Source organism: Phyllobates terribilis, unplaced genomic scaffold (genome assembly GCF_046119375.1).
Source record: "Phyllobates terribilis strain yellow unplaced genomic scaffold, ASM4611937v1 Scaffold_1318__1_contigs__length_324921, whole genome shotgun sequence".
Taxonomy (NCBI): domain Eukaryota; kingdom Metazoa; phylum Chordata; class Amphibia; order Anura; family Dendrobatidae; genus Phyllobates; species Phyllobates terribilis.
The window spans coordinates 257,557-271,713 of record NW_027364078.1 but is presented as its reverse complement, the minus strand read 5'-3'; the positions used below and the strand labels follow the sequence as shown (position 1 = coordinate 271,713).

Genomic DNA, 14,157 nt, shown 5'->3' with positions numbered 1-14,157 from the left:
GGAGATTAGACTCTAATCTTTTTATACAGTTTGGGGGAAAAAATAGAGGCAGGAAGGCTTCAAACCCATCCTTAGCTAGATGGGTTACATCCATGATTAATCTATCATATCTTTCAGAAGGACAGCCTCCCCCTGAAACTATAAAAGCCCATTCCACCAGAGCAATCTCCACCTCATGGGCAACTAGAGTAGGAGCTACCATTGAACAGATATGTACCGCAGCCACATGGTCAGGACAGACTACATTCTGCAAACACTACAAGCTAGATGTTCTCTCACAGCAGTGATCTGCGTTTGGTACGAAGGTACTTCATGCTGTTATCCCACCCTAAGCTATGAGTTCTTGGGTATACTCCTACGGTGCTGTCATGGGGACGTACTGGAAAACCGGAATTAGTGTTACCGGTAATGATGTTTCCAGGGGTCCACATGACAGCACCCTTATTTCCCTCCCTATATTGCTACTGTATGTGATTCTAACATACTAGATGGTGTCCCGATTCTAACGCATCGGGTATTCTAGAATATGTATACGGCCGACCGGGCGCAATTAGCAGAGCGGTGTTTAAACTTGGCGCCAAAAGCGCTGATTGGTCGCGGCCGGCAACCGCGACCAATCAGCAAAGCGGTGTTTAAATTTGGCAGCAATATCGGTGATTGGTCGCGGGCGGCGGCGGCAACCAATCACTGAACCGTGTTAGTGAGGACTGGAGAGCGTGTTTGAATTTGGCGCCAAAATCTTCGATTAGTCGCGACCGCGACCAATCAGCAAAGCTGTGTTTAAATTTGGCGCCAAAATCTTTGATTAGTCGCGAACGCGACCAATCAGCAAAGCGGTGTTTAAATTTGGCGACAATCTCGCTGATTGGTCGCGGATGGCGGCCGCGACCAATCAACAGAGCGTTGTTTAAATTTTGCACCAATCTCGCTGATTGGTCGCGACCAATCAACAGAGTGTTGTTTAAATTTTGCACCAATCTCGCTGATTGGTCGCGGTAGGCTGGCGGCCGCGAGCAATCAGCAGAGCGTTGTTTAAATTTGGCGCCAATGTCGCAGATTGGTCGCGGTCGGCTGGCGTCTGTGACCAATCAGCAGAGCGCTGTTTACATTTGGCGCCAATCTCGCTGATTGTTCGCGGCTGGCGTCCGCGACCAATCAGCAGACCGTTGTATAACTTTGGCGCCAATCTCGCAGACTGGTCGCGGCTGGCGGCCGCGACCAATCAACAGAGCGTTGTTTAAATGTTGCGCCAATCTCGCTGATTGGTCGTGGTCAGCTGGCGGCCGCGACCAATCAGCAGAGCGTTGTTTAAATTTGGCGCCAATGACGCTGAATGGTCGCGGCTGCCACCTGCGACCAATCAGCAGTGTTTAAATGTGTCGGCAAGATCGCTGATTGGTCGCGGGCAGCGTCCGCGACCAATCAGCACAGCAGTGTTTAAGTGTTGCGCTAAGATCGGTGATTGGTCGCGGCCGCAATTTAAATGTGGCGCCCAAATCTCTGATTGGTCGCGGGCGGTCAGCACAGCGGTGTTTAACTTTTGCGCCAAGATCACTGATTGGTTGCGGCCGGAATCACATTTAAACACTGCTGTGCTGATTGGTCGCGGACGCTGCCCGCGACCAATCACCTATTTGGGCGCCACATTTAAATAGCGTCCGCGACCAATCAGCACAGCGGTGTTTAACTTTTTCGGCAAGATCAGTGATTGGTCGCGGCCGGAGACCGCGACCAATCAGCGAATCGTATTGATGAGGACCGGGGAGCGGAATCGTATTGGTGAGGACCGGGGAACGCCGCTGCTGGGACATGAGCAACTGCTCGCAGCAGAAGTATCCCGACCCGCAGCGCCGCTCCCCGGTCCTCCCTTGACACCCTAGCCGCTGATCTCCCGACAGTAGCCACATGGTGTTACTAAGGTCCGGACATTTGTGTTCAAAATCGCTGATTGATCACGGGCGCTGCCCACGACCAATCACCGATTTGGGCGCCACATTTTAAATATCGTCCGCGACCAATCACCGATCTTGGCGCCACATTTAAACACCGCTGTGCTGATTGGTCGCGGACCCTGCCCGCGACCAATCACCGATTTGAGCACCACATTTAAATAGCGGACGCGACCAATCGTGATCTTGGCGCAACATTTAAACACCGCTGTGCTGGTTGGTCGCAGACGCTGCCCGCGACCAATCACCGTTTTGGGCACCACATTTAAATAGTGTCCGCGACCAATCAGCACAGCGGTGTTTAAATGTTTCTGCAAGATCGGTGATTGTTCGCGGCCGCTATATAAATGTGGCTGCCCGCGACCGATCAGCACAGCGGTGTTTAACTTTTGCGGCAAGATCAGTGATTGGTCGCGGCCGAAGACCGCGACCAATCACCGATTTGTGCGCCACATTTAAATAGCGTCCGCGACCAATCAGCACAGCGGTGTTTAAATGTGTCTGCAAGATCGGTGATTGGTCGCGGGCGCTATTTAAATGTGGCGCCCAAATCTGTGATTGGTCGCGGGCAGCGTCGGCGACCAATCAGCACAGCGGTGTTTAAATGTCTCTGCAAGATCGGCGCCACATTTAAACACTGCTGTGCTGATTGGTCGCGGACGCTATTTAAGTGTGGCGCCCAAATCGGTGATTGGTCATGGGCAGTGGCCGCGACCAATCAGCACAGCGGTGTTTAACTTTTGGGCCAAGATCAGTGATTGGTCGCAGCGAGAGATCGCGACCAATCAGCGAATTGTATTGGTGAGGACCGGGGAGCGGCGCTGCCTGTGCGGCTACTTCTGCTGCGAGAAGCCGGGAGATTAGCGACTGCTCGCAGCAGAAGTATCTCGACCCGCAGCGCCGCTCCTCGGTCCTCCCTTGACACCCTAGCCGCATGGATGTCAGCGGCGCTGCCTGTGCGGCTACTTCCGCTGCGAGAACCCGGGACATGAGCGGGCGCTCGCAGCAGAAGTATCCCGACCCGCTGCGCCGCTCCCCGGTCCTCCCTTCACACCCTAGCCGCATGGAGGTCAGCGTCGCCGGCGGTCGGGAGATGAGCGCCTCGCGCCGGTCATCTCCCGGCTGCATCGCCGCTGAGCTCCGTCCCACAGATGAGCCGCTAACGGCCGCCATCTTTTTTCAGAAATCCCGCGGCGCTGATTGGCCGCTGCCGGACCAATGAGCGACGCGGGATTTCCTGGACAGACAGACAGACGGGATAAGACGATTATATATATAGATGTCTAAGCAATTCAAAAAATAAAAATAAAATTTTGTTGTACCCAGCCAATGTGGTTCTTGGAAAATCACTGAGGAGGTTGGGGGTGGGAGGGCTTTTAACCTCTTGTGCTTCCTGTCCCTACACAGGATATGGGATTACTCCTCCTACGGTGCTGTGATGTGGGCTCCTGGAAACATCATTACCGGTAAGACTAATTCCGGTTTTCATTGGCTGTAAGCCATAATCATCAACATTAACAGAAATAAACACTTGAAACAGATCACTCTGTTTGTAATGAATCTATATGAGTTTCACTTTTTGTATTGAAGAACTGAAATAAATTAACTTTTTGATGATATTCAAATTTTACGAGATGCGCCTGTACCTCTCTGCTGTCCAGAATCCCGGAGTATCAGCCATATCCTCCTTTTTCTCCTCTCGCTTCTTCAAGCTCAATGTGGACAAATCTGTGCTCAATCTTTCCTCCATCTCACGTATCCACTCTACCCTATCACAATAAATGACATCATATATTCCCCTGTGCCGGAAATTCGCTGCCTTGGAGTACCCTTGACTCTGCTCAGTCCTTCAAACCCCACATACAAACTTACCACCTCCAGCTCAAAAATATTTCCAGAATCCGTCCTTTCCTCAACCCTCAGTCTACTAAAATGCTTGTGCATGCCCTCATCTCCCACCTTGACTAATGCAACATCTTCCTCTGTGTCCTACCTGCGAACACTCTCGCACCTCTCCAGTCCGTCCTTAACTCTGCTGCCTCACTAGTTCATCTCGCTCATCCCCCCTTTACAAATCCCTTCATTGGCTCCCAATTCACCGATTTAAACTGCTAATACCGATCTAAAACAAAGCCATCCATAACCTTTCTCCTCCGTACATCTCCGAACTAATCTACCGATATCTTCAGTCTCCTCTCCTCCACACTTATTTGTTCCTCACCCAATTGCCGCCAAGACTTCTCCCGATTATCCTCCATCCCCTGGAATTCTTTGCTCCAACATGTCCGATTATCCACATTCGGATCCTTCAAACGTAACATGAAAACCCATCTCTACAAGAAATTTTACAACCTGCAATGACCCCGCTGCCACTGCAACCCTCCCCCCCCCCCTTCAACCTACAGTCTCCTTCCCCATCATCCTGTAGAATATAAGCCTACAAAGGCAGGGTCCTCTTCCCTCTGTACCAGTCTATCATTGTTAGTTTACATTCTGTAAGTAACCCCTCCTCATGTACAGTACAACACTATGGAATTAACGGTGCTATATAAATAATCTCTGCTATAGAATAGATCTGTACGTACAGATAATTCCTGAGATCAGCAGCGCCAGCTCTTGTGGTGACGGTGTGGGTGGCTCTTAGAAGAGCCTTTGGGTTGTGTGGATGATACAGGATCGGCTGCAGCGCTCACTTGCTCTTGCTCGCTTTGTTTGGCGACATGCTGCTCTCGGTCTTCTTGGGAAGCAGCACGGCCTGGATGTTGGGCAGGACGCCCCCCTGGGCGATGGTCACCCCACCCAGCAGTCTGTTCAGCTCCTCGTCATTGCGCACGGCCAGCTGCAGGTGGCGGGGGATGATGCGGGTCTTCTTGTTGTCCCGGGCGGCATTGCCGGCCAATTCCAGGATCTCAGCGGTCAGATACTCCAGCACAGCAGCCAGATAGACCGGAGCGCCGGCGCCCACCCTCTCAGCATAGTTACCCTTGCGGAGAAGCCTGTGCACACGACCGACCGGGAACTGCAGTCCTGCCCGGGATGAGCGGGTCTTGGCTTTAGCACGGACCTTCCCTCCTTGTTTGCCGCGTCCAGACATCACTGCGCTCAGTTATCAGCAGATAAGAGAAGTCTCTTGTGTCATAGATGTGCTGCCTCCTGCACCTTTAATAATCCTCCTCTCCTACCATTGGCTGGATCTGAAGTCACCAATGGAAACAATACTTGTAGAAACGCCAAAGAGTTGCAGTGGGCGGAGATAATTGAATGTCCATTGATCACATGATGTTCTCACCCAATAGTACAGTGATCTGACAGCATTGCTCATTTGCATGGCCGGTCTATAAATACGGCCGCTCTGGGAGGAGCTGGATCATTATTCTCTCTCCAGTGAAGAGAATATTCTGCTATCATCATGCCTGAACCTGCCAAGTCTGCACCAGCAGCCAAGAAGGGCTCCAAGAAAGCTGTGACCAAGACTCAGAAGAAGGACGGCAAGAAGCGGAGGAAGAGCAGGAAGGAGAGCTATGCCATCTATGTGTACAAGGTGCTGAAGCAGGTCCACCCTGACACCGGCATCTCCTCCAAGGCCATGGGCATCATGAACTCCTTTGTCAATGACATCTTTGAGCGCATTGCAGGGGAAGCCTCCCGCCTGGCTCACTACAACAAGCGCTCCACCATCACCTCCCGGGAGATCCAGACCGCTGTGCGCCTGCTGCTGCCCGGAGAGCTGGCCAAGCACGCCGTGTCTGAGGGCACCAAGGCCGTCACCAAGTACACCAGCGCCAAGTGATCTGCTCCAAGCTCTGCTCCACCAACCCAAAGGCTCTTCTAAGAGCCACCCACCCCGTCTACATCAGAGCTGTGGCTGCTTGTCTGTGTTCTGCAAGAAATTCCGTGCAGGAACGTATTGCAAAAAATATAGTTGACCACCAGGATGGATCCATGAAAGAGAAGTTATGCCTAACCTACATGTTAGACTTCTGAGAAGGTAAGTGCTATTATGGTTGTTAGTCATGCGTCCGATGTGATATATCTGGACTTTGCAAAGGCGTCTGACGCTGAACCACACAACAGCCAGAAGCCGGGACTAGGTCCAGTATGCAGATGGGTGAAGAACTGGTTAAGGGACAGGAAACCTGTTTTAAATGGTAGATTTTCTAAGTATGATATTGCCAGAAGTGGGGACCTCGGATCTGTACTGGGAGCAGATGTGGGCGAAGCACAGAACTGTTGGGGATTTTGAATTTCCCGCCCTTTTTACTGTCCTTTTTCCACTTTCTATCATGAGGATGTTGGTCACAAATGGTTCTGATAGTGAAGTATACCCTACATATCCAGCTGTATACCCCTTATAATGCTATATACCATCCATATAATGTTGTATACCCTTTATATAGTGCTATAGATTCTCCATATACTGCTGTAATTCATCATGTGCTGTATACTCCCCATATAGTGCTCCGTATACCCCCATATATACCAGATATTCAGATCTCGCAGCCCTATATTGGAGACCACCCTATTGATCATTTACAGTCCCCACAAATCCCTGCACCATAAATAAAAAGTGCTTCAGGAACTCATCCCTTCTCCTGAAACACCCTGACCCCACAATAAAGAGGTCAGATAAGGCAGATCACTGGATCACCACCTTTTTCTGCTGCTCCTCTTTACAAAGTGTGAATTCTGCCTGATGCAAAGCTTTTACCTCTACATCAGGTGATTCATCTAATAATCTGTTAGGTGGGGACCACAAGGATCTGGACTGGGAGCAGTAGGGGCCAAAAAGAGGTTTGGAATAATTATCTTTAATCTCTTCATTAATGACCTTGTGAAGGAGAGTAAAGTTCCAGTCTACAGAAAAGAAGGACTTGGGAGTTCTGGTTACAAGTTGAGCAATCAATATCAGGCAGCAGCAACAAAAGCAAATAAGATTTGAGGATGTATAAAGAGATCATTTGATCCCAATGTATTTGTGGCCTCTAGATATTTATAGAGGGGTAGCCTTTATAATATGGGATCCAGTTTGGGGCTCCACGTCTTAAAAGTATTAAAGGTGTCACCTAGATTAACATTAGCATGTTATGAAGGACTCCTGCTGGTCACCTCTCACTTAATGAACCCATTCTCTGAGCACTGGGTCCTAGTGCCCTCTGCTTCCAGTGTTCTCCTGGTAATGGGGGAGGATGGGCTGTTAACTCTTTCAGTGCTCAGCTGCATTTTCAGCAGTTTCTCAATGTTCAGATTGGTGTACACAGAATCATATAGGGAGTATACCAGCAGTATATGGAGAGTGCAGTCCAGGGGTAAAGAGCTCTATATGGGGGTTATATAGCACTATATGGATGAGGGTATAAAGATCATATGAGCAGCACGATGAGGATCTAAACACTGAATGGATTGTATGCTGCATTATATATAGGAACAAAGCACTATATAGGGGTATACAGCAGTATATGGAGGGTATACAGCTCTATATGGAGGGTATACAGCTCTATATGGAGGGTATACAGCACTATATGGGTGGTATACAGCGCTATATGGGGGTATACAGCGCTATATGGGGGTATACAGCGCTATATGGGGGTATACAGCGCTATGGACCTGTCAGTGACCCGAGCAGCAGTCACCGGGGAGGAGTCAGCTCTGTGACCGGATGTAACATCCTCGCGATAAAAGCGGGAAAATGACAGGAAAAAGGGCGGGAAATTCAACCTCCCCAACAGTTCTGTGCTCCGCCCACATCTGAGGAGAAGCCGCAGCTCCTGCTGCTGGGGGAGGGGCTGCTGACCGCCCTGTGCCCGGATGGCTGCAGTCTGCTCTGCGGGGACTGGGAACATCGGCCACTAAAGGGTTAACACCAAGTGTCTGCGGGGAGGAGCTGATCCTGTGCTGCCTGTGGGCGGAGCCATAGTCCTACTGAGCGCTGATTGGCTGAGCGCTGAATATGAAATCCCCGCACAACGGCTGATAGTTCCTCCCGCTCTTTGTTCTCCTCAGTGTAACACGTGGTGCAGAGCGCTATATGGAGGGTAATAACATCATGTGGCCGTATACAGCGCTATATGGAGGGTAATAACATCATGTGGCCGTATACAGCGCTATATGGAGGGTAATAACATCATGTGGCCGTATACAGCGCTATATGGAGGGTAATATCATGTGGCCGTATACAGCGCTATATGGAGGTGTTACACGCGGTGCAGAGCGCTATATGGAGGTGTTACACGCGGTGCAGAGCGCTATATGGAGGTGTTACACGTGGTGCAGAGCGCTATATGGAGGTGTTACACGTGGTGCAGAGCGTTATATGGAGGTGTTACACGCGGTGCAGAGCGTTATATGGAGGTGTTACACGTGGTGCAGAGCGTTATATGGAGGCGTTACACGCGGTGCAGAGCGTTATATGGAGGTGTTACACGTGGTGCAGAGCGGTATATGGAGGTGTTACACGCGGTGCAGAGCGTTATATGGAGGTGTTACACGTGGTGCAGAGCGTTATATGGAGGCGTTACACGCGGTGCAGAGCGCTATATGGAGGCGTTACACGCGGTGCAGAGCGTTATATGGAGGCGTTACACGTGGTGCAGAGCGCTATATGGAGGTGTTACACGTGGTGCAGAGCGTTATATGGAGGCGTTACACGTGGTGCAGAGCGTTATATGGAGGCGTTACACGCGGTGCAGAGCGTTATATGGAGGTGTTACACGTGGTGCAGAGCGTTATATGGAGGTGTTACACGTGGTGCAGAGCGTTATATGGAGGTGTTACACGCGGTGCAGAGCGTTATATGGAGGTGTTACACGCGGTGCAGAGCGTTATATGGAGGCGTTACACGCGGTGCAGAGCGTTATATGGAGGCGTTACACGCGGTGCAGAGCGTTATATGGAGGCGTTACACGCGGTGCAGAGCGTTATATGGAGGCGTTACACGCGGTGCAGAGCGTTATATGGAGGCGTTACACGTGGTGCAGAGCGTTATATGGAGGCGTTACACGCGGTGCAGAGCGTTATATGGAGGTGTTACACGTGGTGCAGAGCGTTATATGGAGGTGTTACACGTGGTGCAGAGCGTTATATGGAGGTGTTACACGCGGTGCAGAGCGTTATATGGAGGCGTTACACGCGGTGCAGAGCGTTATATGGAGGCGTTACACGCGGTGCAGAGCGTTATATGGAGGCGTTACACGCGGTGCAGAGCGTTATATGGAGGCGTTACACGCGGTGCAGAGCGTTATATGGAGGTGTTACACGCGGTGCAGAGCGTTATATGGAGGCGTTACACGCGGTGCAGAGCGTTATATGGAGGCGTTACACGTGGTGCAGAGCGTTATATGGAGGCGTTACACGTGGTGCAGAGCGCTATATGGAGGCGTTACACGCGGTGCAGAGCGTTATATGGAGGTGTTACACGCGGTGCAGAGCGTTATATGGAGGTGTTACACGTGCAGAGCGCTATATGGAGGCGTTACACGCGGTGCAGAGCGTTATATGGAGGTGTTACACGCGGTGCAGAGCGCTATATGGAGGTGTTACACGTGCAGAGCGCTATATGGAGGTGTTACACGCGGTGCAGAGCGTTATATGGAGGTGTTACACGTGGTGCAGAGCGTTATATGGAGGTGTTACACGTGGTGCAGAGCGTTATATGGAGGTGTTACACATGGTGCAGAGCGCTATATGGAGGTGTTACACTTGGTGCAGAGCGTTATATGGAGGTGTTACACGTGGTGCAGAGCGTTATATGGAGGTGTTACACGTGGTGCAGAGCGGTATATGGCCTTGTATAGCGCTATATGGATGTATATTGTACTATAAAAAGTCATATAGCGCTATATGGGCTTACAAAGCATTACATGGAGGCTATATGGCATTATTTGGGCATAGACAGGATAACAAGGAGGATTTCAGCAGTATGACAGTATACAGCCCTGTATGGCAGCATATATTCACTATGGATGGGGAGTATGCAGCACAATATGTGGTTAAGTATCACTGTACGGAGGGGGCATACAGCACAATATAGGGATTTTAAACTCTTATTGGAGTCTATACAGCACTATATGGGGGTACATAGCACTACATGGTGGCATACAGCAACTATATGGGGTGTGCATATATATATTTGGATATCTCACCCCATATACATCAAGTGTGAGTTGTGGTGTCCATGCACCACACTCTGCAGCCACATGGGAGGTGAGGACGGTGCAGTAACAGGGTCACACTGCAGAGCTCAGTGCTGCCATCAGGAGGGCATCTGCCCACATTACACTCTGTCTCCTCTAGTGCACGGTGCCATTCACAGATCATGGACCGGACAGCAGCTTTATTACTCAGCACCTCACACTACAAGACATGGCGGGTGAGGATGAAGTAGATGATATCGAACCAGTGAATGCCAGTCACAGCACCAGATCATAGACAATCATCAGTCCCACTGATCCGCAATCGGTGAGGGGGTAACCTACCACCTATTGCTAAATAACTTTTCTCAGACTATTCCCAATATTCTGCATCTCACTGCAATTCATCTCCTTCCTCTAATCCCTTATACCCCTGTCAGAACCAATTGAATTAATTCTGAATAATATGATGCATGCAGACTGTACCTTACTGGCCACCACCGCACTCTAATCAGCATCTCTGTTTATCCATTCCTCTTACAGGTACGTGACCCAACTTTGCCATCCTGATTTCCATCCAGCCTTCCCTATATCTCTCTGCTCCTACTATATACTAATGGTACGTGACCCAAGTTACACTACCCACCCCCCACTTTCATTTATGACCCTGCTTACTGAACCTGTGAGTATCCTACATCTGGTTCAGCCTTAATCAGCTGATCAAGATGAGCACAGACCACTCCCATCTGGTTCACAGCTGAATGCATTCTGTTACAAATATATTGAGAGCCAGGAGTTTGTGTCAGACTTCAGTCTGTGTCCCTCAGCTTAAATGTCCATTAGCTGAAGTGTCTGAAATTTGAATTAATTCTGAATTGAATCTGAAGTGAACTGAAGGTAACTGGATACTAAGTCACAGTAAACAATGTTTGTCTTTGTTCTCACTCTCACCCCCTTAATGCTTCACTTCTTTCAACCACCCCTAATCCCTACACCTGGAAAGGAACTCTTCATCTCTCCCTCCATTCTCCCCACCCATCTCACCTCCTCCTTAGAGCTATTCCACAACATACAATCCTTTGTCTTCAAACACAGACAGCCACCTCATGCCCTCTCCTGCTCCCACCTAATAACACTTTCTCTACTCCTCCTTACTGCTGGCGACATCTCTCCAAATCCTGGCCCTCCTCACCACATCCTTACATTCACTTCCACCTCCTACCCCCGATCTATCCCAAACTCTCATAACCCTTATACCCATCCGCCCAGCCCCCGCTTCCCCAGTTCCACTAACAGGAGCTCTATGGAACGCTCGCTCTGTCTGCAATAAACTTTCCTACATTCACGATCTCTTCATCACTAACAAGCTTTCCTTCCTCGGCATCACTGAAACCTGGCTCACCCCCTCCGACACAGCCTCTCCTGCTGCACTTTCGTATGGCGGATTACACCTCTCCCATACCCCCCGCCCCACCAGCAAGCACGGTGGAGGAATAGGTTTCCTCCTCTCAGAAAACTGCCCCTTCACCCAGATCCCACTGCCGCCCGCAATTACTCTCCCGTCTTTTGAAGTGCACTGCGTGCGCGTCTACTCCCCATCCAACCTCCAACTGGCTGTCATCTACCGCCCCCCAGGATCAACCACCACTTTCTTTGAACACTTCACTTGGCTGCTTCATTTCCTCTCCGTTGACATCCCCACTATCCTCATGGGCGACTTTAACATCCCCATTGACACTTCCCTCTCAGCTGCCTCTAAGCTTCTATCCCTCACTTCCTCCTTTGGTCTTACTCAGTGGTCTTCCACACCCACCCACAAAGATAGCCACACACTGGACCTCATCTTCACCCGCCTCTGTTCCCTATCTAACCTCTCTAACTCACCTCTCCCTCTTTCTGACCACAACCTACTCACGTTCTCTTCTCTCTCCTCCCCGGGGCAACAATCCCCACTCCACAAACTTGCATACCCTCGCAGAAATCTCTAACACCTTGACCTACACTCACTCTCTGAATCCCTCCTCCCTCTTACAGACATTAGTTCCTTACATGATGCAGATGCTGCTGCCACTTTATACAACACCACAACAGCTGCAGCTCTCGATTCGGTCGCCCCCCTCACGCATACCAAAGCTCGCACAATCAACAGACAACCCTGGCACACCAGCCTAACTAAAGAACTGCGACGGGCCTCCAGGGTTGCTGAACGTAGATGGAAAAGATCCCACTCCCATGAGCACTTCATCGCATTCAAACTGTCCCTCACTACCTTCAAGTCCACACTCACTGCAGCAAAACAAACATACTTTGCATCTCTCATATCCTCCCTGTCTCACAACCCTAAACAACTATTCAACACCTTAAATTCTCTCCTCCGTCCCCTAGTGTCTCCTTCCTTTCCTCTCCTCTCATCTCAGTCGAAGACTTTGCCTCATTCTTCAAGCAGAAGATTGACACCATCAGACAAAGCTTTTGCCTAAAGCTCCCACAGCCCCTCCCCACACCTACTCAACCCTCTTCCTCCAAAACCACCTTCTCCACCATTTCTGAAGATCAACTTTCCTCTTTACTCTCCAAAACACACCTCACCACCTGTAAACTTGACCCAATCCCGTCCCACCTCATCCCAAACCTTACCACTATCTTCATCCCAGCTCTAGCCCACCTCTTCAACCTGTCATCAACAACTGGTGTTTTCCCCTCATGCTTCAAACATGCCTCAATCACACCCATCCTCAAAAAGCCCTCCCTTGACCCATCCTCTGTGTCTAGCTATCGCCCCATATCACTTCTCCCCTATGCCTCAAAACTACTGGAACAACATGTCCATTCTGAGCTGTCCTCCCACCTCTCCTCCTGCTCCCTCTTTGACCGCCTACAATCTGGTTTCCGACCGCACCATTCTACTGAAACTGCACTGACTAAAGTCACAAACGACCTACTAGCCGCCAAATCTAAGCGGCACTACTCTGTCCTCCTCCTCCTAGACCTGTCATCTGCCTTTGACACAGTGGACCATTCCCTCTTACTACAGACTCTCTCATCTGTTGGCATCACAGACTTGGCCCTATCCTGGATCTCCTCATACCTAACAGAACGGACATTGTGTCTCCCACTCACACACCACCTCCTCATCTCACCCCCTATCTGTCGGTGTCCCCCAAGGTTCAGTTCTAGGACCCCTGCTCTTCTCCATCTACACCTTAGGCCTGGGACAGCTCATAGTCTCATGGCTTTCATTATCACCTCTATGCTGATGACACACAGATCTACCTCTCTGGACCCGATATCACCTCCTTATTAACCAAAATCCCACAATGTCTGTCCGCTATTTCATCCTTCTTCTCTGCCAGATTTCTAAAACTTAACATGGACAAAACAGAATTCATCATCTTTCCGCCATCTCATTCAACTCTCCCAACTGACCTATCTATCAACGTCAATGGCTGCCCACCCTCCCCAGTCCCTCAAGCTCGCTGCCTTGGGGTAACCCTGGACTCGGAACTCTCCTTCAAACCACATAGCCAAGCCCTTTCCACTTCCTGCCGACTCCAACTCAAAAATATCTCCCGGATCCGCACATTCCTAAACCATGAATCTGCAAAAACACTAGTCCATGCCCTCATCATCTCCCGCCTTGACTACTGCAACCTCCTGCTCTGTGGCCTCCCCTCTAACACTCTTGCACCCCTCCAATCTATCATAAACTCTGCAGCTCGACTAATCAACATGTCCCCCCGCTATTCCCCAGCCTCTCCTCTCTGTCAATCTCTTCACTGGCTCGCCATTGCTCAGAGACCCCAGTTCAAAACCCTAACCATGACATACAAAGCCATTCACAACCTGTCTCCTCCATATATCTCCAACCTAGTCTCCCGTTACATACCTGCACGCAACCTCCGATCCTCACAAGATCTCCTGCTCTACTCCCCTCTTATCTCCTCCTCCCACAACCGTATACAAGATTTCTCTCGTGCTTCCGCCCTACTCTGGAACTCTCTACCCCAACGTATCAGACTCTCGCCTACCGTGGAAACCTTCAAAAGGAACCTGAAGACCCACCTCTTCCGACAAGCCTACAA

At 50.3% G+C, this 14,157-nt stretch overlaps 2 protein-coding genes across 2 annotated transcripts; one reads left to right on the top strand and one right to left on the bottom strand.

Annotated features, from left to right (window-relative positions):
• Positions 1-4,638: 4,638 nt before the first annotated feature.
• On the bottom strand, positions 4,639-5,043 carry LOC141244076 (histone H2A.J-like). The gene has a single exon (XM_073668974.1). The coding sequence runs from the start codon at positions 5,041-5,043 to the stop codon at positions 4,639-4,641; it is 405 nt and encodes a 134-aa protein (XP_073525075.1).
• A 284-nt stretch (positions 5,044-5,327) lies between these two features.
• On the top strand, positions 5,328-5,739 carry LOC141244075 (histone H2B 1.1-like). Its single transcript, XM_073668973.1, has one exon. The coding sequence runs from the start codon at positions 5,359-5,361 to the stop codon at positions 5,737-5,739; it is 381 nt and encodes a 126-aa protein (XP_073525074.1). The 5' UTR covers positions 5,328-5,358.
• Positions 5,740-14,157: the final 8,418 nt, after the last annotated feature.